Genomic DNA, 24,040 nt, shown 5'->3' on the forward strand with positions numbered 1-24,040 from the left:
AAAGGTGTTGTATGGTCTTATTCTAGTTCTATTTCAGAACACTGCCATAATTTAAAAATATATGTGTTGTAATATGATATTTGAATGAATTCTTGGAATTCTCTAATTCATAACATGGGCTTGCTTGGTGGCTCAGCAGTAAAGAATCTGCCTGCAATGCAGGAGGCGCAGGAGACATGGGTTCGATCCCTGGGTCAGAAAGATCCCCTGGAGGAGGACCTGGCAACCCACTCCAGTATTCTTGCCTGGAGAATCCCTTGGACAGAGGAACCTAATGGGCTACAGTCCACAAGGTCACAAAGATTCGGACGTGACTGAGTGACTTAGCATGCGCGCGCGCGCACACATACAGACACAATTCATAAAACGATGACATTTTAGAGCAAAGAGAACTGTCTGGGAGCCATATGGAGGTTTTAGGTTGTGTGTGCTCAGGATGTCTGAGTCACCTCCTTACTAAACCCACCAGACCGAGCTCCCAAAGACTGGAGAGGCACAGCTGTGTCTTGACTACTATAAAGGTGAACAAAACCTTTTCCTACTTTGAGAAGTTTGTCCAGGACAAGCTCAACATTCATCAATAGGGGAAAAGTTCCCTTTACTCCTCAACCCTTCTATTCTAAACTGAATGGACTCTGCATCCCAGAACTCTTAAGATGGCACATGCAGCTCTATTTTAAGCCGCTCTTGAAATTCAGACAGACAACAAAGCTCCTCACGGTCAGCGGTGGCATATGAGTGCCATTTACAATATTAAACCTATAGGAAGATATAGTCCACGTTCTGAATAACAGGCTCAGAAACTCCTATTACACAGTCCCTTTGTAAGTCAGAAAGTACCTAAAGTAAAATTTTCTTTTTTTAGAAAAGCATATCATAGAGATAGAAATGAGTCTTTCCTAAAATATTTAAGAAAAATATATTCCATCTGTGATCCTAGTCCTCTATTAGATTTCATCTAAGCCTTTATATTTCTCTCCGTCTCCTCAAAGTTCCTATCTTGATTGCTGTTAAACATTACCTTAAAATTTGAGCAAAATGTGTCTTGGAGGAGGTAAGTCCCTGAACTCTTCATTTGTAAAACACTGCTTTTGTAAGGTTTCCAGCTGACATCCTGTTGGCCAATGTTTTGTCATACGGCTTTAATTTAGGTTTGTCTGATGACTCGTAAGAGCCCAGAGTTGTTGTGTTTACAGTTGCCTTTGGCCCTTTGAGGTTTTTCTGGTTTTGAGCTGTTTCCAGTAATCTTCCCCAGTCACTCAATATATTTAAATGAAGCTCTGCTCCCTGGTTTATTGTATCCTTTCTTGCAACTGGCTTTGAATTAATTGGTCCCAAGTGTCGTCCTTAGTTGGATCAATTCTCCAGTGTTTGTAACAAGGACTAACTGACATTGGCACCAACCCTTCCCTCTCGAAGCATTTGGTTTTCTTTTCTTTCTTTCTTTCTTTCTTTTTTTTTTTTTTTTTACAAAATATCAAGCCTTCAGAGACACTGGTAGCATCTAGAAAGGCAGATGTAAGGTCTCTAACCTCCTTACAACTCCACACATACATTTCTGCTTCTCTCACTAATCCGCGTGTCTGTTACTGTCAGGATAACACACTCTTTCTCCCAGCTCTGTCCCAGGTCAGGACGCATGAATCCTAGCTTCTTTAGTTTCTTCTCCTCTTAGGATGTCTGCTGTCTCCTAGCTGCCCACAGGCAGGTTGATTCTAGACGCTGGTCGTTCTGACACTTTAACATGCCATCTCTTTGAAGGGAAAGGTTTTGTGGACTATCACACACTATAAATAATGTAGAAAACATTTGAATCAAAGGGAATGAGACAGAAGAGAAATTCCACTCGCAAAAAATCTCTAAGAAACGTCTGCACTTCTCTAAAGAAATGACACACAGCACATTTCTTCAGACAAACACTAAGTGAAGATGCTCTCTAATGAGGATGCCTATTATTTTCCAGGCAATGCACCAAATTAATTGTCTTATAGAAATGTTGCTTTTTTTTAAAGGAAAATGAAAGACTTCTCTTTTATGTATATTTACACTTTAAATTAGGATACAGTAAAAGCATCTTTTGTGTGGGCAGGATTTTAGTAGGGAGGTTGTCTTCTAGATGCCTCTGGAGTATGGAGAGAGAAGGGCAGGAACAGAAATTTTGTAGGAACAGGTGACTCTATCTGGCTTAGAGGCCTTCCCAACTCCTTCTAGAAATTTCCAAATCAGCAGACATGGGTAGATCAGTAACATCTAGGATAACTTCGGTTATTTTTCATATCAAGAGGATATCCTAAAGTCTATTCTTTTAACTCTAGGGTACCTACACCATTGGGGGCTTCCTAGGTGGCACTAGTGGTAAAGAATACACCTGCTAATGCAGGAGATGAGAGATGCAGGCTTGATCCCTGAGTCAGGAAGATGCCCTGGAGGAGGGCATGGCAACCCACTGCAGTATTCTTGCCTGGAGAATCCCATGGACTGAGGAGCCTGGTGGGTTACAGTCCATGGGGTGGTAAAGAGTTGGACATGACTGAAGTGACTTAGCACACACACACCTATGCCATACACTCAAATAACTGTCCCTTCAGCGAGACTGGCAAAGAAACCTGGGTACGTTAAACTTGACAGTGTTACCAATTATTTTTATATCTTTTAATAATTAGAAATACACATGACTACTATATTAAATAACTTTATTAGAGCCCAAATTTCATCTTCATTTGTATTTCTTAATTGTTTTGGTCCACAATTGAAATTGAAAAGTTTAAACCAGAAACTAGAAAAATTTGTAAATATTAAAAAAACTCACAACAGTGTTTCTATGCAGGTTAAAAACATCTTACGGTGGATTTTTTTCTTATGTATTATAATGAGCAAGTCAGGATCATTTAGATTCCCAGATTTTTAACACTAATTGAGCTCATAGCTAGACTTGCAAAGTAGTAGAAATACTAAAATTCTTCCTGAATCTATGTTGATAACAAGAAGGGTAGGATAATTAAAAGGAAAAATCCAGGTGCTAACATCTGATCTGTATTAATAAAAACTCACAGTGTTTATAAAAGAAAGAACACCCTAAATAATGTCCCCATGGCACAGAGACCAGTAAAGTGGAATTAGACATTCCTCATGTCTACACAAAGGAAGCTCTCTTAATATATAGTTGTTCCAATTCTGGAATAGTGGAAGATAAATTAGTTTATTTATCTATCAGTTTATTTCCTCTGATTCATCAGTTTCTGTATATTGCAGAATATTTTCTTCTGTCACATTCTTGAGCACGTGTACTGCAGAAACTGGCATCTTGGAAAATGGAGGTTTTTCCTTAATACCTTTCCCCAAGATTAGCAGGAAATTGGACTGCTGCCACCACATTTTGTGGAGATATGCCGGTTAAATGCAAATCTGTGCTCCGAGTCAACCTGATACCTGGAAAAGCTCAAGCTTTGTCAACAGGGAAGCTTATGCTAAAGTATTGCAACAGTTCCTGGTTGTTGTGGTTGTTTGGTTGCTAAGTCATATTTGATTCTTTGCGACCCCATGGACTGCAGCACAGCGGGCTTCCCTGTCCTTCACTATCTCCCAGAGTTTGCTCAAACTTGTGTCCATAGAGCTGGTGATGCCATCCAACCATCTCATCTGTGGCTCTCTTCTCTTGCCATCAGTCTTTTCCAGAGTCAGCTCTTTGCACCAGGTGGCCAAAGTATTGGAGCTTCAGTTTCAATTCCTGGTTCAGCTTCAGTTGCCGGCTGCTTCTCCTGGGTGTCTCCCAGACAGGAGATGTCCCCTTCAGAAGCCTCCAACTGTGTCTGCTCTTTTAAATTGTTAAACAAAGAATAAAAATGCTATAGTGAAGTGTGCGAGTGTTAATCACTCAATCACGTCTGACTCTCTGTGATCCCTTGTACTATATAGCCCACCAGGCTCCTCTGTCCCTGGGATTCTCCAGGCAAGAATACTGGAGTGGATTGCTATTCCCTTCTCCAGGGCATCTTCCTGACCCAGGGATCGATCTCAGGTCTCCTGTATTGCAGGCAGATTCTTTACCAGCTGAGCCACCAGGGAATCCCTAAGAAATACTATGGTCACTACTTATCATCAAATATTTCCAAACACTTCCTCTGATTACAGTTCACCTTGAGGAAAAACTTACCCATCAGTCACCCAACCCCTTCTCTTGGGGCCCATGTCTTGGGGCCAGGAGGGCAGCTGGGGGCATTCTTGACCTTGGTGCTTGTTCTGTTCTAAGGCACCAGAGACTGCACTCAACAATGCATCCTCCATGACACTTTCTCTCCCGTGCCTAACTGCCATCCTTGATCCCAGGGACTGCACCGCTTGGATCACAGCCTCCCTGTCCACTGCGCCCCTTGCCATCACCACTAGGGGCCTCAGCAGTGATGTGGATGACCAACCTACACTGGCCTCCAGTGCCCTGACTTTCCCTACAGCCTTTTCACACAACCCAGAAGCCCACATGCATGGCCAGATGATGCATCGTAGACCTGCTCATCGCCCAGACTGCTCTCCTGTGAAATCTCGAATTCCTAAATCACGATCATCCTTCCACCTTTCCATGTACGTCTGTCATCATTCTGATCCCCAGTTCCCCTGAGCGGTGCTGTCCTTTTCCACCTAGATTTTTCTGTTTCTCCATTAGCTTAGCACCTCATTCATTCGTTTTATTCTTTCAACAGATGCTTACTTGGCACTTGTGATGCGCCAGGCAGCGTTCCGGCCCCGGAGACGCCACGGAGCTCAGGGTTCTACAGCCCTTGCTGCACCGGCGAACCACGCACGTCACCTTTGCGATGCATCCACGCCATCTCTGACTAGTTTCTTCCTTTGGTATCCAGAGCCAGAAATGGTCTTTGAGCTTCATTTACAAGGGTTTAATCTCCAAAGAACCTTCGCTTCTTCTCCAGGAAGAAGTAATTGTTGCCTCATCTCGGTCACTGTGGTGTATTGCCCTAATATTTATTAACATTTCCTCTCATCCAAAATACTGTTTTATACTCTAGTCTCTCCTAATAGACTGTGTGCGATGGGATGGGAACATTCTTACTCTTCTTGAGCTCCTCTTTGGAGTAGGTACCCAATAACTATTGGGCTGAAATATTCAGATTGCTGTATATTTAGAATCAGGCCTGAGTCTTGCCTAAAAGTCTCTACCACCTGTGTCGTACTTCCTACTCTAACAACACTGGATGTTTGTAGCTCCGCAGCACCCGTCATGTTCCCCGTCCTTATGCTTCTGTTTGCATTGTCCTTCCTGCTAGAGTTCTTTCCATTACTTCTTCGTGTAGCTAATTTCTCTGCCCATTCTTTATGACCCAGCTTGGGTATCACCTCATCTACTTCTTCATTCCCAGGTTGGGTTGTGTATCTCTCCTCTGGACATTTAAGATAGCTCATGCCTATCCTTGTAATTTATTTATTGTATTTAAATGATCATAAGCACTATATCTGAATAATAGCCATATAACCTGTGAGTCTCAGTTTCCTTATCTATAAAATGTGAACGAAACTTGCTATGAAAACTAAAAAATTTTAGTACTTGTAAAAGCTTTAGAGCAGTGCATGGCACTTAAAAGTTCATAATAAAAGTTACGCATCCATACTGCAGTCAGTGTGTGTGTCTCCTTTAGTAAGTGAGGGTCTTGGGTTCTCTTGTCTTCACCTTGGCATCTCCAGGATCCACCCGAGTGCCTCTGAGACAGCAGGTGCTCAGTGAGAGGAGGCCTGGTGATGGGACCATGGTCAAGGTCAAGATGGGAGCATCTTGGCCAGAAAAGGGAGGCAGGGAAGTCAAGTTGTTCCCTATGGGGAACTCTGGAAAAATAAATGGAAATGTCTATGGTTGTTAGTGAATATTTTCTAAAGCACGACTCCTCTGCCATCTCAAGAATAACTGACAAAAAAAAAAAAAAAAAAACTAACAAACAAAAATAAGCAAACAACAGAATCAAAAGTAATTTCTGGTTTGGAAATGGACCTGTTAGTCCATGGCTTATCTCTCCTCTTGTATCCATCAGTCCCTTCAATTGTAGGTTTCACTCATTCTCACTTCCTAGGGGACCTCACTCCTTCCACTAGCCCATTTCTCTCCCATATCTCTAACTTCTTTTTTCTTTACTAGACTTTCTTTAATATACATGGTACTCAAGTCCCTCCCCACAAGAACAATGAACAGAACCACCATCTCTTGATCTCTGTATTCCCCTCCACTCACCACAGACACGATCTCACATTTTGACAGTGACCTCTACAGGTGAAAGTTGAAGAGCCCTTTATGTTCTTTCTTTCGTGATCTCTCAGTTCAGTGGCATCAGGCACTTTTTTGTTCTTGAAATTCTTTCTATGTTTGATCCCTGGGATATCACCGTCTTCCCACTGCTCTGCCAGGCTTCTGCAAGCTCCCTTTCTTCCTTCTATTTCTGAAGTGTGGTTTTCACCCTTGGACATCTGGTATCCTCTCTCTGCACACTTGTTCTGGGTAATCTCACCCATGCTGAGGCGCCCACACTTATTTCCTGAGGATTCTCTAAGTGATGCTGCTGCTCACATTGCATGCTTGTAATTCGGAGTGCTCTGTTGGGCTTCAGACTTGTGTACACAGCACCCTCTGCGTGTGTCCACTTGGAGAGACATTCTTTGGTCCTGTGGGCCCTCAAACTCAGAACATCCAAAGGCAGTTTTCATTTTGCTCTCCAATGCCGTCATCCCTAGTAAAAGGTGTTCTACCCACATAATCGTCCACACCATCCCAACCAAATGTTGGCTTCATTCTAGAACCTTCCCTCCCACTTCCCTCTCACAACCACTCTCTCAGAACCTGTGGAATCTCTCTCCTAAGCAGCTCTCTCCTCTAGGATCCTTCCTTGTCACCTTCCCCAGCTCCCGTTCACTCTGCACCATCTTCACAGCGGTCCCTGCTGCTTCTTCTCTGGCTTTTCCATCTTTCCTCCGGTGAACACAAATCTGATCGGATTATGGCCCCGCTCACCATAACTTTCAGGGTTGAGGCAAGCCATCTCCACCCCAGGCCAGCACACATTCAGTGCTGTCACCACTGCCTGGTCGTCCAGCTGCAGCCCTGCTGCTCCCAGCACACTGGGTTCTCTGCTGAACTGCTCCCCTTGGAGTCCTTGGGTTCAACCCTCCCACCTTCACGGACAGGTGTTCTCCTTTTAGTAACATTTTTCCTTTCCAGATCTTCCTTCTGCCCCCACCTGCCTCCCCTTCCTGCCTCCTGCTCATCCATGACAATGTAATTAAAGCATCACATTCCCTGGGAAGCACCTGTCACTCCAGTCGGGTTTAAATGCCCCCTCGGTGCTCTCAGCCATCTCTCTCAATGTCTGTTCCGGGAGCTGGTGCGGTTTGGTGTTAACAGCAACAGACTCAGGACAGACAAAAAATGCTTGGGCTTAAGCGCCAGCTCTGTCATATCCCCTCTGTGTGACCGTGACCAGGCAACTTTTACCCTGTGCCTCGGTTTCCTCATTTGAAAAACAGAGCTGCGAATGGTGGTGCTCCAGTCCAAAGGGTGGTTAGGGAAGTAAGTGAGATGCTGTGAAGTCCCTGGAAAAAGTGCTGGAGACAGAGTCTGAACAAAGCTGAGCTATTTTTATTATCAAATTTGCTGATTGACTTGGCTGCTTTCCAAAAACAGAAGGATCTTTGGAGGGAAAGACACCATGCTTGACTTAACGACGTTCGACCTAGCATAGCATCTGAGACATGGTCGGGACTCAGTGAATACCCACTGAAAGAATGAAAAAAAAATATAGACAGTAAAGAAGTGAAACACAGCCTTAAATTCTTACCTATAGAGCATGCTAGTGAGTAACGTCAGTCTAACTTTACCACGTGGGCTTTTTTACTTGCACATTAAGATGCTGATGGTGTCTCATTAAGTTAGTGCAACTGACTCACTGCTTCGCTTTGAATTTTTGGCTGTGCTGAGTCTTCACTGCTGCACGGGCTTTTCTCAAGTTGGGGTGAGCGGGGGCTATTCTCTAGTTGCAGGGCGCAGGCTTCTCGCTGCAGTGGTTTCTCTTGTTGCGGAGCATGGCCTCCAGGGCTCAGGGGCTTCAGAAGTTGGGGTTCTTGAGCTCTAGAGCACAGGCTCAAAAGTTCTCGTGCTTGGGCTTGGCTGCCCTGAGGCATGTGGGACCCTCCTGGATCAGGGATCGAACCTGAGTCTCCTGCATTGGCAGGCAGACTCTCTATCACTGAGCCACCAGGGAAGCCCCTGACTCACTGTTCTTAAAGTCAAGAATTTTCCATTTCCAACAGAAGGCCACAATGTCATTAATTAATGGAAATGTTATTCTAGAAACCACTGTGTAGACATGAACTGTGACAAAACTCCTTTGAGATACCCATAGAGAAGCAAAATTTGAATTCCTACTAGAAAGAGGTTAGAAAGTCTAGCAAATTCTGGGGAAAAAAAAGTAGAGACACTCTTTAAAAAGTTTGACTTCGGGACCCATTAAGTTTGCAGTGACTCATCCGTGGAAGGGAGAGAGGGGCTTGCAAGAATTGTCCACCTCTCCCACCACCCCACGTATCCTGCACAGAAGAGTCTGGAGAAACATGATGCATGGGGCAGAAGCAAGCCTCCATCATGGCCACATTTCCTCCATGTTCTTCGTGGAAGCACTACTTCTTGTATACTTTAAAGAAGTTTTGCTCAAACAGACCAACCTGCCTTCCCTCCCTATTCCTCTCCAAAGTTCCTTTGAGCTGGAATGGAGGTGCTATATACTGATGGCCTTTGGCACCTCTAACATTTAGGGAACCTTATAAAAGGTGATTGTACCCTCAGTAATTATTAGAAGGTCTAGAGAACTCTGAGGAGAGGCCAACCTCTAATCCGTGCCTTGAAAGTCTCACGCTTCTTCACCAAAAGCAAACTAGATGACAGAAAAGAGCCACATGACAAAATGAGGCTATAATCCACCCTCTGTCATGGAGTTTTCATATCATGGAAAGACTGAGAGGACTTTGAAAGCATCTATGGCGGTTTTTTGTCATTAGAAATGAGTGAAATTCTACTGTGCATGTACTCTAGTAGAAATACCTGCTCTTTCTATACTTCATTTGTCTTATTTCCAACACAGGCCTGGGTTTACAAAACATGGGGATATAAAACAGGACAGGGTGAACCCAAGTAATTTTATAGAAGCTCATAGAATTACTCAGATAGGGGATTGTCAATTTTCCTTTTGTGCCATGAGATATTTCTAAAACACAACCCAACTTTGTGTAAGTCTGGAAATATTTTGATTCAATTAATTTCTATGGAAAGTGGAAATCCCTTTTAAATAATTCTAGTCCATAATTCATGAAAATAAATGATTTCTATTTGTTTACTTTTTAACTCCAGGGCTAGAATATTCTCAGTCTTCTTTTCAACCAGATCTGGCTCATACTAGATCTGTAATGAGCATTCTCAGAAAAATGATAATTACAGTAACTGCTAGACAGTGAAATAAATGCTTCATGAGTAGCTATATTCTAGCATCATAACCCCAGCAAATTACCATCCCCATTTTATAGATTCGGAAATTGGGATTCAAACAGATTAAGTGATTTGCCTGAGGACCTGGATTTCAACCTAAGAGTGAAAATTCCAGAGTCCATGCACTTCTGCCACGTCACCGTCCAGCCTTTAACAGAGAGAATCCCATAGGATTTCAGCAGAAACACGGCCTCCTGAGAGTCCCCTTCCCAAAGGCCATATTGCACAATTGTAACTACAGAAGGAGGAAAATATACCATCAGCTATTTCTGGAAAATACGTCTGGGATCATCCTCAGACCAGACCCAGTAACACAGGTGCTCAGACACGGAGCAGAGGCCAGGAGGAGGGACTCTGATGTGGGAGGGCGCCGAGATTCCACACAGGGGCGTGGGGCACTGACTCGGCTCCCCCTCCTGGTTCTTGCTGTTTCTGGGTCTGAAGAGCCAGCGGAGCCGGGCATGTGCAAATGTGCACCAGACCTGGAGGTCTGTGGACACCGATTCCCAAAGCTGCACCCGTGCCCCGTGGATAAAAGCTCCCCCATATGATGAGACTTGCCCTGCTCAGATGCAGCGACTCCGTGCCCTCCGCGGGTGGCATCCTCAAATCACACGGACTCTGAGGGTCTTTGGGATCCAAAGGGCTGAGCTGAGACAGGCAGCCTCTGCCCTTACTGGGATTCTGGTGATTTCTGCACCCTGGGTGAGAACACCCAGGACTCAAACCGTCAGAAGGTGAGTGGATATGGAGCTTCTTCTGCAAAGCTGCAGACCCAGATTGCATAGCAACACCGTACCACTGTCTAGGCTGCTTCATCCACTCCCGCAGATATTAATTCTGATCATTCCTATTTTCTTGTGTTGTTACTCCAATTCTCTTATTTCTTATTCCCGCTCACTTTACCCAATCCTCCGTCTACTTTTAACCCCGTCTCCTTAGAAAACAAATACATTCTTCACACTACTCAGAATGGACATTGTTAAAAAGTCTATGAGTCATACATGCTGGAGAGAATGCGGAGAAAATGGAACCCTCCTACATTATTGGTGGAAAAGTAAACTGGCATAGACACCATGGAGAACAACATGGAATATTGTTCTTTAATATTCCTTAAAAATATTTTCTAAAAAATATTCCTTAAAAAATGAAGAATAGAGCTACTACATGATCATGCAATCCCACTCCTGGGTATATAGCTCTAATTTGAAAAGCTGTATGCATCCCAATATTCACAGCAGCACTATTTACTATAGGCGAGATATGGGTATAATTAATCAACAGGGACATGGATAAAGAAGATATGGTACATATATACAATAGAATACTACTCAGCCATAAAAAGAATGATGGAATAATGCCATTTGCAGCAACATGCATGAACTTGGAGAGGATCATACTAAGTGAAGTAAGTAGAGAAAGACAAATATCATACGATACCACTTATAGGTGGAATCTAAAAAAATATACACAAATGAACTTATTTACAAAACAGAAATAGACTAACACATAGAAGATAAATTTAGCACTACCAAAGGGGATAGAGAAGGTGGAGGGGCAGAGACAAATTAGAAGTTTGGGATTAACAGATACCCATTACTGTATATAAAATAGATAAACAATGAGAACCTACTTTATTGTACAGGGAACTATACTCAATACCTTGTAATAACTTATAGTGGAAAAGAATCTGAAAAGCTATATATATATATATATAACTGAATCATTTTGCTGTACTCCTGAAACTAACATAGCACTGTAAATCAACTAGACTTCAGTAAAAATACACATTCTTCCCCCCCGTTATCAGGGCAGTTTGTCCTCTCTCATCCTTGTAGAACAGCATTGTGGGAAGCTCTGTCTGTGACTGTATCCTTTGAGCATATGAGCACAGGAATCTAGGTCTTTCTCAGGGACTGCATCTACTTTCTAGTGCCAGTTACATAATCGAGGTTAAGATCAGCTTGAAGTGACAAGAGCAGTTACTCATGAGCTGACAAATAATGCATACTCACATTTCAGTTCGAGTTTGATGAAATCTGTGTTCCCCAGATTTTCAAGAAACACGCCCCGGGGGATTAACGTTTTGAAGTAGAAGGAGATGTCGGCACTGGTCTCCCCTTGGAAAGTGGAGAAGTGCAGGTAGGATGATGGGTTTGGGAAAGAGGCCGCATTCCAGTAATTCCCTGTGGAAGGAACAAAGAAAGAGGACAGCGTAATTTACACCTGGTCATGGCACTGATGGAAAAGAGAGCCACCTCCTGAGTTTTAATACAATCCCATTGACAGTAGCCCTTGTTTCCACTCTTCCTGCTGAATAACACTGCACAAAATCCCCACAAACATATCTTTGACTTTCCAAAAGTTGTATGTGTTTATATTGGACTAAAGACGGATAAATCCTTTAAAGAGGCATCCTGAAGGGACTCTCAGGAGTACATATCAGAGGAGGAGAAAATGGAGTGACGCCCCTGGTTTCACGTGGTGGGTGGATGTGGCTGTTTTTAACTCAGGCTTATGTTTTGTTTTGTTTTTTCTTTCCATTTTTGATGTGGACCATTTTTAAAGTCTTTATTGAATTTGTTACAATATTGCTTGTGTTTTATGATTTGGTTTTTTTGGCCGTGAGGACTGTGCGATCTTAGCTCGCTGACCGGGGATTTAACCTGCACCCCTGCATTGGAAGGTGAAGTCGTAATACTGGACCGCCAGGGAAGTCCCCAGGCTTACGTTTGATGCAAGAAGTATCTGGACTCGACCGGGAGGGACAGACTAGGAAGGGGTCTTTGGTATCCTGCTCCTGCTTCTCATCTGTCTTTGTCTTGGAATAAGCAATGCTTGCTTCCAGCCAGCAGCTGCTCCGACCTCGGGGCAAGTGAAGCAGAAATACAACCGCGGGGAGTGCAGAAGCCTGGCTGAGCAAGGAGCTAGGGAAAAAGACTGGATGACCTGGCCAGTCATCTCTCCACTCCTCCTGCTCCAAGCCCCACAGGCAAGTTGTTGTAAAGGTAGGGTCCCCTCCCCAGCCTCTTCCTCTCTGGGGACTCCATGGGACCTGTGGAGTCTGTGACCTGTGGCTGTTCTGTGGGGGCGGGAGTGCTGAGCTGAGCCCATTGAAGGGCTTACAATCAGCCTCTATCCTTGAACTCATGAGGCAGACACAGTTGTACTCACCCCGTCCACACTCATTGCCTGGTAGTAGGCAGTGGCCCCAGGAGAAAGGCAGTTCACAGGACAAAATAAAAGCACTGAACTAGAGGACCGCCATTCCAGCAGAACAGGTGGACCAAGCATTTAATGACATCAAGGGCAGTGTGCCTGTGTGCTGAGTTGCTCAGTCATGCCCTACTCTTTGCGACCCCATGGACTGTAGCCTGCCAGCCTCCTCTGTCCATGGGATTTTTCAGACCCAGAATACCGCAGTGGGCTGTCAGGCCCTCCTCCAGGGGATCTTCCCGACCCAGAGATTGAACCTGTGCTTCCTGCAGCTTCTGTGTTGCAAGCGAATTCTTTACTGCTGAGTCGCCAGAGAAGCCCACCAAGAGCTGACTCCTGACTTTATCTCCAGGGGAGAAATTCCTTTAGGAAGTGCACATTTCTGAGAACATTTGACAGCACAGCTAATGACTAAAATACATGAATATGCTTTAAAACAGTTACTAAAGCTTTTACCTTTAGTATTAAATCTATGTTAAAGTCACCATGTGAGGCCCAGGATGGAGTCACTCTTGCTAACCCCTGAGTCAGCAAACCAGCACTTAACTGAGCTTCTGTGCTCAGCTCGCCCAGAGAAGGAAGGTCCAGGCTACCCCAGCAGCACTGGCCTGCTCAGCAAAGGGTCCCTGATGCTCTAGGCCTTCCCTCTGCTGATGTGTTTGCAGCCCTGTTTCAGCCAATCAGCACACGCCCAGTGTAACTTCCTGTTCCTGCTCCCTTTGGTTCATAACACCTCTAGTCTTGTACGGCTCTTCAGAGCTCCTTTCTCTCTGCTAGGCTGGAGGTCGCCAGGTTCATGAATCACTGAATAAAAGCCTACTAGATTAATAAATTGCTAGTGGAAAATTTTCTCTTAACATCTAAAATATGTATTTTTGGGACTTCCCTGGTGGTCCATGGAGAAGGAAGTGGCAGCCCACTCCAGTATTGCCTGGAGAATCCCAGGGACGGAGGAGCCTGGTGGGCTGCCGTCTATGGGGTTGCACAGAGTTGGACATGACTGAAGTGACTTAGCAGCAGTAGCAGGAGCAGCTGGTGGTCCAGCGGTTAAGAATCTGCCTGCCAATGCAGGGGACATGAGTTCAAGCCCCTGTCCAGGAAGATCCCATAAGCTGCAGAGCCACTAACCACGTGTGCCACAACTACTGAGCCCGTGCTCTAGAGTCCATGAGCCACAAGAAAAAATACCGCAAATGGAAGCCCACGTATCCCAACTAGGTAAAAGCCCTCGAGCAGCAACAAAGACCCAACACAGCCAAAAATAAATAAATTGATAAGTAAATAAAAATTTAAAAATACAATATATTGTTTTTTAAAATTGACTTTTGCCATATCTTCCCTTCAAAGAACACACTGAATCAACTACATTCACTTTCTTAGTTTCTATCGACTATATTTTTCCTTCCTTTTATACAAATAATGCCCGTATGCAATAAGTTCAACTGCTATTCTTAAACAGAATTAACTTTGTTGGTACTGCTATACTTATGCCATAAATTCAAGTTAAGTATATAATGTTGCTATATAGTGAGATAATAAAGTATCTTCATTTAATTGATGTTATTTACTTTTTTCTTAGGACATCTAGGATACAGTGACATCTAGATAAGTGAATGGTAATAAATAAACAGCATCACTGACTCAGTAGACATGAATTTGAGCAAACTCCAATAGTGGATGACAGGGAAGCCTGGCATGTTGCAGTCCATGGGGTTGGACACGACCGAGCGACTGAACAACAAGTCAATGAAAAACATGTTTGCAAATGTCTCCATTAAGGTAAAAACAGTGGTGGTGGAGAGTTCACTGTTGAAAGTGTACCAAAAGTCTTAGTGTAGTTTTAAGCTCTTTTTTTTTTTTTTTAATTGCGATATCATTGCTTTCAGTAGGAGAAAAACAGACTGGTTTCCTTTCAGGAAGAAGGATGTGATACAATATTGGTTAGACAAATACCCCAGAAGAAAGAATCTTAACTATTGCTTAAGTTGCTATCATATGAGCACTGAGCCCTCTTTCCCGCTCAAGATCTGCCTTCAAGTCTGGAGAGGCGAGTTTAGGCTCACCTCCCAGAGAGCTGAAAATGAAGGTCTCTCAAGGTAAAAGCTAAAGTTGCAACCCTCTCACCAATCAGAGTTTTAGACTGGAATGAGAGCGCCCAGGGCCAGCAGCATTCAGCCTGCCTAATGGGTGAGAGCTCCTTAACAACCTAGGAGATGCCAAGGGTCAGTCTTCAGCTATGCGTCAACCTGAAAGTCGAGCAATTCTGTCTCTCTAGGCTGAATCCCCAGGACAGAGATGTAATTAACATTTTCAAGTTTTCATCCAATCAAATGCATTCTTATTTTCTGATGTGGTGCTGTATTAATAGAAGGGCAGCTGTCTAAAATGATTCTAGAAAAAAGGAAAGCTAAAAGCAAAATATGTCAGTATTTATTTGAGGTCCAGCGCTGGTTATTCAGACAGAAATATCTCCAGAGAGGAGGACAGTTTGATCTGTTAATTTTCATTTGCAGAAATATCCCGACAGATCACAGCTCCATTTGCTCTCACTCTGTGCTCACTAGGCAACTTTGAATTAACTTTGGTCTCTGGGACGGATACATTCACAGGGAAAGTATGCCTTGTACAAATGGCAGTTACTAGTCATTCTTCCAGAAATGTCTGGCTGATCATAAGACATCTTTGGAGTCTTTGCTGGAGGGCTGTCCCTCATCTCTGGATGAATTGACTAAATCCAGATTCTTTTTTTTTTTTCCATTTATTTTTATTAGTTGGAGGCTAATTACTTTACAATATTGTAGTGGTTTTTGTCATACATTGACATGAATCAGCCATGGAGTTACATGTATTCCCCATACCGATCCCCCCTCCCACCTCCCTCTCCACCCGATTCCTCTGGGTCTTCTCAGTGCACCAGGCCCGAGCACTTGTCTCATGCATCCAGCCTGGGCTGGTGATCTATTTCACCCTAGATAACATACATGTTTTGATGCTGTTCTCTTGAAACATCCCACCCTCACCTTCTCCCACAGAGTCCAAAACTCTGTTCTGTACATCTGTGTCTCTTTTTCTGTTTTGCATATAGGGTTATCATTACCATCTTTCTAAATTCCATATATATGTGTTAGTATACTGTATTGGTCTTTATCTTTCTGGCTTACTTCACTCTCTATAATGGGCTCCAGTTTCATCCATCTCATTAGAACTGATTCAAATGAATTCTTTTTAATGACTGAGTAATATTCCATTGTGTATATGTACCACAGCTTCCTTATCCATTCATCTGCTGATGGGCATCTAGGTTGCTTCCATGTCCTGGCTATTATAAACAGTGCTGCGATGAACACTGGGGTGCACGTGTCTCTTTCAGATCTGGTTTCCTCAGTGTGTATGCCCAGAAGTGGGATTGCTGGGTCATATGGCAGTTCTATTTCCAGTTTTTTAAGAAATCTCCACACTGTTCTCCAAAGCGGCTGTACTAGTTTGCATTCCCACCAACAGTGTAAGAGGGTTCCCTTTTCTCCACACCCTCTCCAGCATTTATTGCTTGTAGACTTTTGGATAGCAGCCATCCTGACTGGTGTGTAATGGTACCTCATTGTGGTTTTGATTTGCATTTCTCTGATAATGAGTGATGTTGAGCATCTTTTCATGTGTTTGTTAGCCATCTGTATGTCTTCTTTGGAGAAATGTCTGTTTAGTTCTTTGGCCCATTTTTTGATTGGGGAAAGTTGCAGGATATAATATTAACACATAGAAATCCCTTGCATTCCTATACACTAACAATAAGAAAACAGAAAGAGAAATTAAGGAAACGATACCATTCACCATTGCAACAAAAAGAATAAAATACTTAGGAGTATATCTACCTAAAGAAACAAAAGACCTATACATAGAAAACTATAAAACATTGATGAAAGGAATCAAAGAGGACACAAACAGATGGAGAAATATACCGTGTGCATGGATTGGAAGAATCAATATTGTCAAAATGGCTATACTACCCAAAGCAATCTATAGATTCAATGCAATCTGTATCAAGCTACCAGTGGTATTTTTCACAGAACTAGAACAAATAATTTCACAATTTGTATGCAAATACAAAAAACCTCGAATAGCCAAAGTAATCTTTAGAAAGAAGAATGGAACTGGAGGAATCAACCTGCCTGACTTCAGGCCCTACTACAAAGCCATAGTCATCAAGACAGTATGGTACTGGCACAAAGACAGAAATATAGATCAATGGAACAGAATAGAAAGCCCAGAGATAAATCCACAAACCTATGGACATCTTATCTTCGACAAAGGAGGCAAGAATATACAATGGAAAAAAGACAACCTCTTTAACAAGTGGTGCTAGGAAAACTGGTCAACCACTTGTAAGAGAATGAAACTAGAACACTCTCTAACATCATACACAAAAATAAACTCAAAATGGATTAAAGATCTAAATACAAGACCAGTAACTATAAAACTCCTAGAGGAGAACATAGGCAAAATACTCTCCGACATAAATCACAGCAGGATCCTCTATGACCCACCTCCCAGAATGTTGGAAATAAAAGCAAAAATAAACAAATGGGACCTAATGAAACTTAAAAGCTTTTGCACAACAAAGGAAACTATAACCAAGGTGAAAAGACAGCCCTCAGATTGGGAGAAAATAATAGCAAACGAAGCAACAGACAAAGGATTAATCTCAAAAATATACAAGGAACTCCTGCAGCTCAATTCCAGATTCTTTTTAAAAAACCTTTTATTTTGTATTGAAGTATAGCCAATTAACAGTGTGGTGATAGTTTCAGTTGAGCAGTGAAGGGACTCAGCCATACATACACATGTATTCATTCTCCCCCAAACCCCTTCCCATGGAGGCTACCACATAACACTGTGCAGAGTTCCCTGTGCCATACTGTAGGTCCTTGTTGGTTATCCATTTTAAACACAGCAGCATGCACATGACCTTCCCAAACTCCCTAACTAGCCCTCCCCCCTCTTCTCCCCAGCAACCATAAGCTCATTATATGAGTCTGTGGATCTGTTTCTATTTTGTAAATAAGTTCATTTGGATCAGGTTAGATTCTTCATGTAAGGGAAGTCATATGCAAAGTCCTCATGGGACAAAAATCTACTTTATAGTAACATGAGGTTAAAGATACCAACTAAATATAAATAAAAGCAAATGCTGCTTTAGCACCTATTATAACTGGACACAGCTCCCACTGGCAAACCATAATCTCCCTTATCCATGACTTAATTCCTATTATTCCCGAGACCTCATTGAATGATGCCACATGTTTTGTAAGGCTGGTGGGCTTATACCCTTAAGGTTGTTGAAATGGCTGCAATCTGATGCTCTGTCTGACTTCCTTCACTCTCCTTCAGAAAATCTCTAGGTCCATCCATGTTGCTGCAAATGGCATTATTCCATTATTTTTGATGGCTGAGTAATATTCCACTGCATATATATACCACATCTTCTTTCTTCAGTCCGCTGTTGATGTCTAAGTGCAGATTCTTTATCAGTAACAGTGAGGACTCTACCCTGCACCTGACTGGTGGTGCCAGGTGAGGTGTCTACTCCGGGGAGGTGTTGAAGGAGAGAGCCACTGGGGTACAAGCAGAGGAGACCAGAAATTCTATTTAGAATTTTTTAAAAAACTCATCCTTTAAAATATTTATCTTAGTTATACTTGATAATGTACATAATATAGGAGTTTAGTGGAACATGGACAGGACTCTTGACAATCCCTTGGACTGCAAGGAGATCAAACCAGTCAATCCTAAAGAAAATCATTTCTGAATATCTGTTGGAAGACTGTTGCTGCTGAAGCTCCAATACTTTGGCCACCTGATGCAAAGAACTGACTCATTGGGAAAGACCCTGATGCTGGGAAAGATTGAAGGCAGGAGGAGAAGGGGATGACAGAGGATGAGATGGTTGGATGGCATCACTGACTCTATGGACATGAATTTGAGCAAACTCCTGGACTTGTTGATGGACAGGGAAGCCTGGTGTGCTGTGGTCCATGGGGTCGCAAAGAGTTGGACACAACTGAGTGACTGAACTGAACAGTGGAACATGGATAGAATTCATGAGTAAGCTTTTTGGGATGTGAGATTAAAGGCTTCAGTGAGCAGGAGCATAATAAGAAAGTTTGGGTGCCACTGCTCCAGACCCTGATGAACTTCTATGAGACTCTGTTCTCGTGAGTTGTTGCCCAATCTCAGGATTTCTTGCTAAAACAAAATAACATGAGTGCTTTTTCTAGTGCTCCTTGCACTCTCTGATGCATGGAGATTAGAGCTTTATTACTGTTTGTTTCTATTGTTCCCAGCTGACCGTAAGCTCCTTGAAAGCTGGGAGAAAACCATTTCATCTCTAACCTTTGGCTCCACAACATATTAAATACTCAATAAATAATTATTAAATCAATGGATATGTGAAACAATTGGATAAGTTATATCCAATTCCACTCTATATGCAAAGCCCTCATGGGACAAAAATCTACTTTATAGTAACATGAGTATTAAAGATACCAAATAAATATAAATAAAAGCAAACACTGCTTTAGCATCTATTGTAACTGGACACAGCTCCCACTGGCAAACCATAATTTCCGATATCAATGACTTAATTCCTATTATTTTCCAGAGACCTCATTGAATGATGCCACGCATTTGCAAGACTGATGATGTTTATACCCTTAAGGTTGTTGAAATGGCTGCAATCTGTACTTGTTCTCAAGGTCAGAGCTGCGAGGGTGAAGTGATACTGGCTGAGAACACCAAGCTGGGAACGAGATTCGCTGGATGGCAGGCGTGTTCCATGGCAGACGGTGGGACGGCCGGCATGGACAGGCAGAGCGGGCAAGGATGGAGACTGAGAGGGGAAGTGTGAAGCAGAACAGCTGAGATGGAAGAGGCTGGTCCACAGTAACAGAATAAAGAGGCCGTGGACAGGGGTGAGGGATCCAACCCCGGGCAGAGGCAACAGACAGCAACAAAGTCTGAGCGAAACCACTGGGGTGAGGTTGAGGGTTCTGCTAGCTTGGAAACCAGCTGATCACGTGAGAAGCTTTTAAAGTACCTTCTGGACAAGACCTGGGCTCATCTCAGGTGGGAGGAAGAACCAGGGAGGTACCTCCAGACAGTGCAGGGGAGTAGGTCACTTCAAACCTCAGTCAATCACTGCTAGAAAATGTACTCCGAGAAATTCTTTAACAGGCAATTACTTTAATCTCACCTGTGATTATTTAGCATGGGATTCTGCCTTCAAGATTTCTAAGGATACTTTTTCTTGATGGGAAGCCATTAATTGTAAGCCTAATTTCAATTTCTAACAAAACATTACACGTACATGGTTTTAAAAGTCAAGTGGTGCTAGAAGGAATATAGCAAAATGCCATTCCCTGATCTATCCTCCCCCACCCAACCCAATTTCTTAGTGAAAACTCTTGTTGTATCCAAGAATTTCTAAAATACACTTGTTAGCTGTTTATTAATTTATGCACCTTAAATAGTCTCTACTGACTTTCCTGAATGCAAGATGAGAACTGAGCATTTTTACAAACCTAACCCCCTGTTCTTCCCAAATAGCAAAATCACAGATTTGGGGTATACTGAAATACAATATTTATATCTTTAGGACTTTTTGTTGCTATTCAGTTACTATGTCTGACTCTTTGCAACCCCATGGAGCACGCCAGGCTCCTCTGTCCTCCACTGTCTCCTGGAGTTTGCTCAAATTCATGTCCATTGAGTTGGTGATGCTATCTAACTATCTTATTTTCTGCTATCCCTTTCTTCTCCTGCCTTCAATCTTTTCCAGCATTAGGGTCTTTTCTAAAAAGTTGGCTCTTTGTATCACATGGCCAAAGTATCTGAGATTCAGCTTCAGCATCAGTCCTTCCAATGAATATTAAGGATTGATTTCCTTTAGGATTGACTGATTTGATCTCCTTGCAGTCCAAGGGACTCTTAAGAATCTTCTCCAGCACCACAGTTCAAAAGCATCAATTCTTTGGCACTCGACCTTCTTTATGGTCCAGTTCTCACATCTGTACATGACTACTGGGAAAACCATAGCTTTGACTATATGTACCTTTGCTGGCAAAGTGACAAAAGCTATGACAAACCAAGACTGCATATTAAAAAGCAGAGGCATTGTCATAGCTTTCCTTCCAAGGAGCAAGCATTTTTTAATTTCAGGGCTGCAGTCATCATCCACAGTGATTTGGGAGTCCAAGAAAATAAAATCTGTCACTGCCTCCACTTTTGCCCCTTCTTCAGGACTACATATTATTCACTGATGAGCCAAGAAGTGAAATCTAATTATATTTTCTTGTTTTGTATAATTTTTTGTTTCCCTAGAATTATTTTTTTTTCATTTGCCTACTTTTGTTTGTATCTGTCATGAATTCTTCACAAATTCGCCAACACACTTGAAAAACTCTTCTTAAAAAATTCCTGACGTTTGAAACATCAGCAGTCCATCAGTCACGTTTTTGTCCCCTGAGGGCATTGCCTGACAGAGCCCCATCCTTCCGCCGCCGTCCACGCTGGGTCTTTCCAGGGCAGCTGCTCAGCTGCTGGTCGGGGGCCTCCTTCTTGCCCTTTTTGCAGGGGCTTCCTTTTGTCCATCGTTCACATTAAGTCCCTTAATTCCTGGGCCTCTCTGAGTTCGGATGTTCCCTCTTTCTGGATTTACACCCTCATTTTCATGAAGCACATATTACAAGTAGCTCCTTGAGAAAAGGCATGTATGAGGTCAACTTCCTAAATCCCTGCTCCTCTGAAGAGTCATTATTCAGCTTTCACAGGTAATTGAGACACTCCAGAAAATTATTTCCGTGGGGAGTTTTAAAGACATTTCTCCACTGTCTTCAGGTGCTCAGCGCTGTTATTGAGAAAGCTAAAGTTTTCTGATCACTGCATCGTGCATGTCACTGATGGGGTTCAGCACGTGCCACCCCAAATATGACGCCTTGGGAGACTGAGTATTTCCAGCTGAAGGGATGTGAGGAAAGGCAGGTGCAGAGGACTTCCTGGGCTTTCTCTGAAGCAGGCCAGGAGATTCTCGTGTGAGGTCCCCTCCTTCCCAGAGGAAAGGAATCTGCCTGTGATGCAGGAGACACAGGTTCAATCCCTGGGTTGAGAAGATTCCCAGGAGAAGGAAATGACAACCCACTCCAGTATTGTTGCCTGGAGAATCCCATGGACAGAGGAGCCAGGAGGGCTACAGTCCATGGGGTCACAAAGAGTCAGAAATGACTGAGCAACCAAACTACCACCACCCCCCACCATCTCCAAAGACAAAAGGGCAGAGGGGTAGCTGAGGAGCAGAACAGACCTTCAAGATTGACTCCACTTAGCTCACACTGTCATCCCATCTTTTCATGACTTTCTACCCTTCACCAAACCAAGCATCTAAACACTGAAACTTAAGCATTTCTTCAGGTCTTCACTTCATCATGAAGGTTCCCACGTCATGTAAAGCCCTTGTTAAATAAACTCGTATGCTTTCTATCTGTTAATGAAACTCAGCCAAGACCCCTAGAGAAACTAACCTCCTTCATCACTTATACATTTCTTTTCTTTCTGGAAACTTTGAGGATATTTTCTTTATCTCCCTTAATTGAACATTCATATAGGGACTCCCTGGTGGTCTAGTGGTTAAGACTTCACCTTTCAATGCAGGATGTGAGGGTTCTATCCCTAGTTGGGGTGCTAAGATCCTATGGCCAAAAAACCAAAGCATAAAAGAGAAGCAATATTGTAAAAAATTCAACAGAGACTTTAAAAATGGTCCACATGAAAAAATATTTAAAATAAAAAAAAAGTTAAGAAAGAAAAAAGAAAAGAAAGTTCATACAATGACCTTGATGTATATCTTTCCCACATCAGGTCTGGACTTCAATATTTTCTCTGAATCCTATTTTTTAAACACCTGTTACTTTTATATTTATCTCTTTCTCTTGATCCTTTTGGAGAAGGCAATGGCAACCCACTCCAGTACTCTTGCCTGGAAAATCCCATGGACAGAGTAACCTGGTAGGCTGCAGTCCATGGGGTTGCTAAGAGTCGGACATGACTGAGCAACTTCACTTTCACTTTTCACTTTCATGCACTGGAGAAGGAAATGGCAACCCACTCCAGTGTTCTTGCCTGGAGAATCCCAGGGACGGTGGAGCCTGTTGGGCTGCCATCTCTGGGGTCACACAGAGTCAGACACGACTGAAGTGACTTAGCAGCAGTAGCAGCTTGATCCTTTGCATTCCTAATTTTGATCTTTTTTCTTTGGGCTGACTTCCTTGGATGTTCCTTCAGCTTTATTTCCAACAATGCTATTGTCTTTTTGTTTCAGCAATCATATTTTAAATTTCTCAGTGTTACTCCTTGTCTTCTGAGGGTTCTCATTTTTGGAGCATGCTGTTGTAGGTTTTGTTCAGTTTTGGGTGCAATATCTTCTCTTAGCTGTCCGAGAATATTGATTTAATCATTAAAAGTTTTCTTCTGTCGTCCGTGTTGTCTCTTTTTCTGCCCTACTGGTAGCTCGGGCTCCTTTTTCACATTGCCTTCAGTGGTTGGCGAGCCTTCCTACGCACTCACACTGAGCAGTGATGTTCTAGAGAGCTGCCTGGTGCTCCGTGAGTGTGTGTCTAGGAGTGATGATCTGCTGAGCAGTTGGTCGCACCACAATAAGGATGAGTTCCCCATCTCATTGAAGGGACCCCAAGTGTCAGTAACTGTGGCTTTTATTTTTTGGTTGCAGATCATTCAACTTCTTGAGAGCAGGACCCTGAAGTTTCATGAGGCACATATGTGCGGCGGTCAGTGTCCTGGAGGCTGAGCAGGTTCATGCTTACATAGATTTCCAAGGTTTTATTCTGTTTTAATGAAGGAGTGTCACCTCCACCCTCTTTGGTGCCTCGTGTCTGGAGTGTAACCTCTCACCTCCCGCTGGGGTAGAATAGGATAGTCACCTGGGGGGTGGCAGGAGGTGAAGTTGGCTATAGCTGGTGTCTACACGGCTGATGCCTACAGTTCAGTCGCTCAGTTGTGTCCGACTCTTCGCGACCCCGTGGACTGCAGCATGCCAGGCTGATGTCTACACAGACTTTTAACCAATCCTGTTCTGAGCCTCTCCTCTCCCAGCCTTCTGATGACTCCAATTCCTGAACCTTGTGGAATTTCTCAGCTTTCATCTGCTCATCAACAGTTTGGACTTACAGATGTTCCTATACTATCAGTAAGGAAGAGACCGGACGTGTGATATGCTGAGGTTCCCTCTGG

At 43.1% G+C, this 24,040-nt stretch overlaps 1 protein-coding gene across 1 annotated transcript in view; it reads right to left on the bottom strand.

Annotated features, from left to right (window-relative positions):
- Positions 1-24,040, bottom strand: part of CNTNAP2 (contactin associated protein 2) — a 2,220,467-nt gene that overhangs the window by 267,382 nt on the left and 1,929,045 nt on the right. Inside the window, exon 17 of the mRNA XM_070460949.1 lies at positions 11,545-11,715. Coding sequence (XP_070317050.1) covers positions 11,545-11,715 — 171 coding nt within the window. The remainder of the gene's footprint in view (positions 1-11,544; positions 11,716-24,040) is intronic.

This window comes from Odocoileus virginianus, chromosome 1, assembly GCF_023699985.2.
Source record: "Odocoileus virginianus isolate 20LAN1187 ecotype Illinois chromosome 1, Ovbor_1.2, whole genome shotgun sequence".
Classification (NCBI taxonomy): Eukaryota; Metazoa; Chordata; class Mammalia; order Artiodactyla; family Cervidae; genus Odocoileus; species Odocoileus virginianus.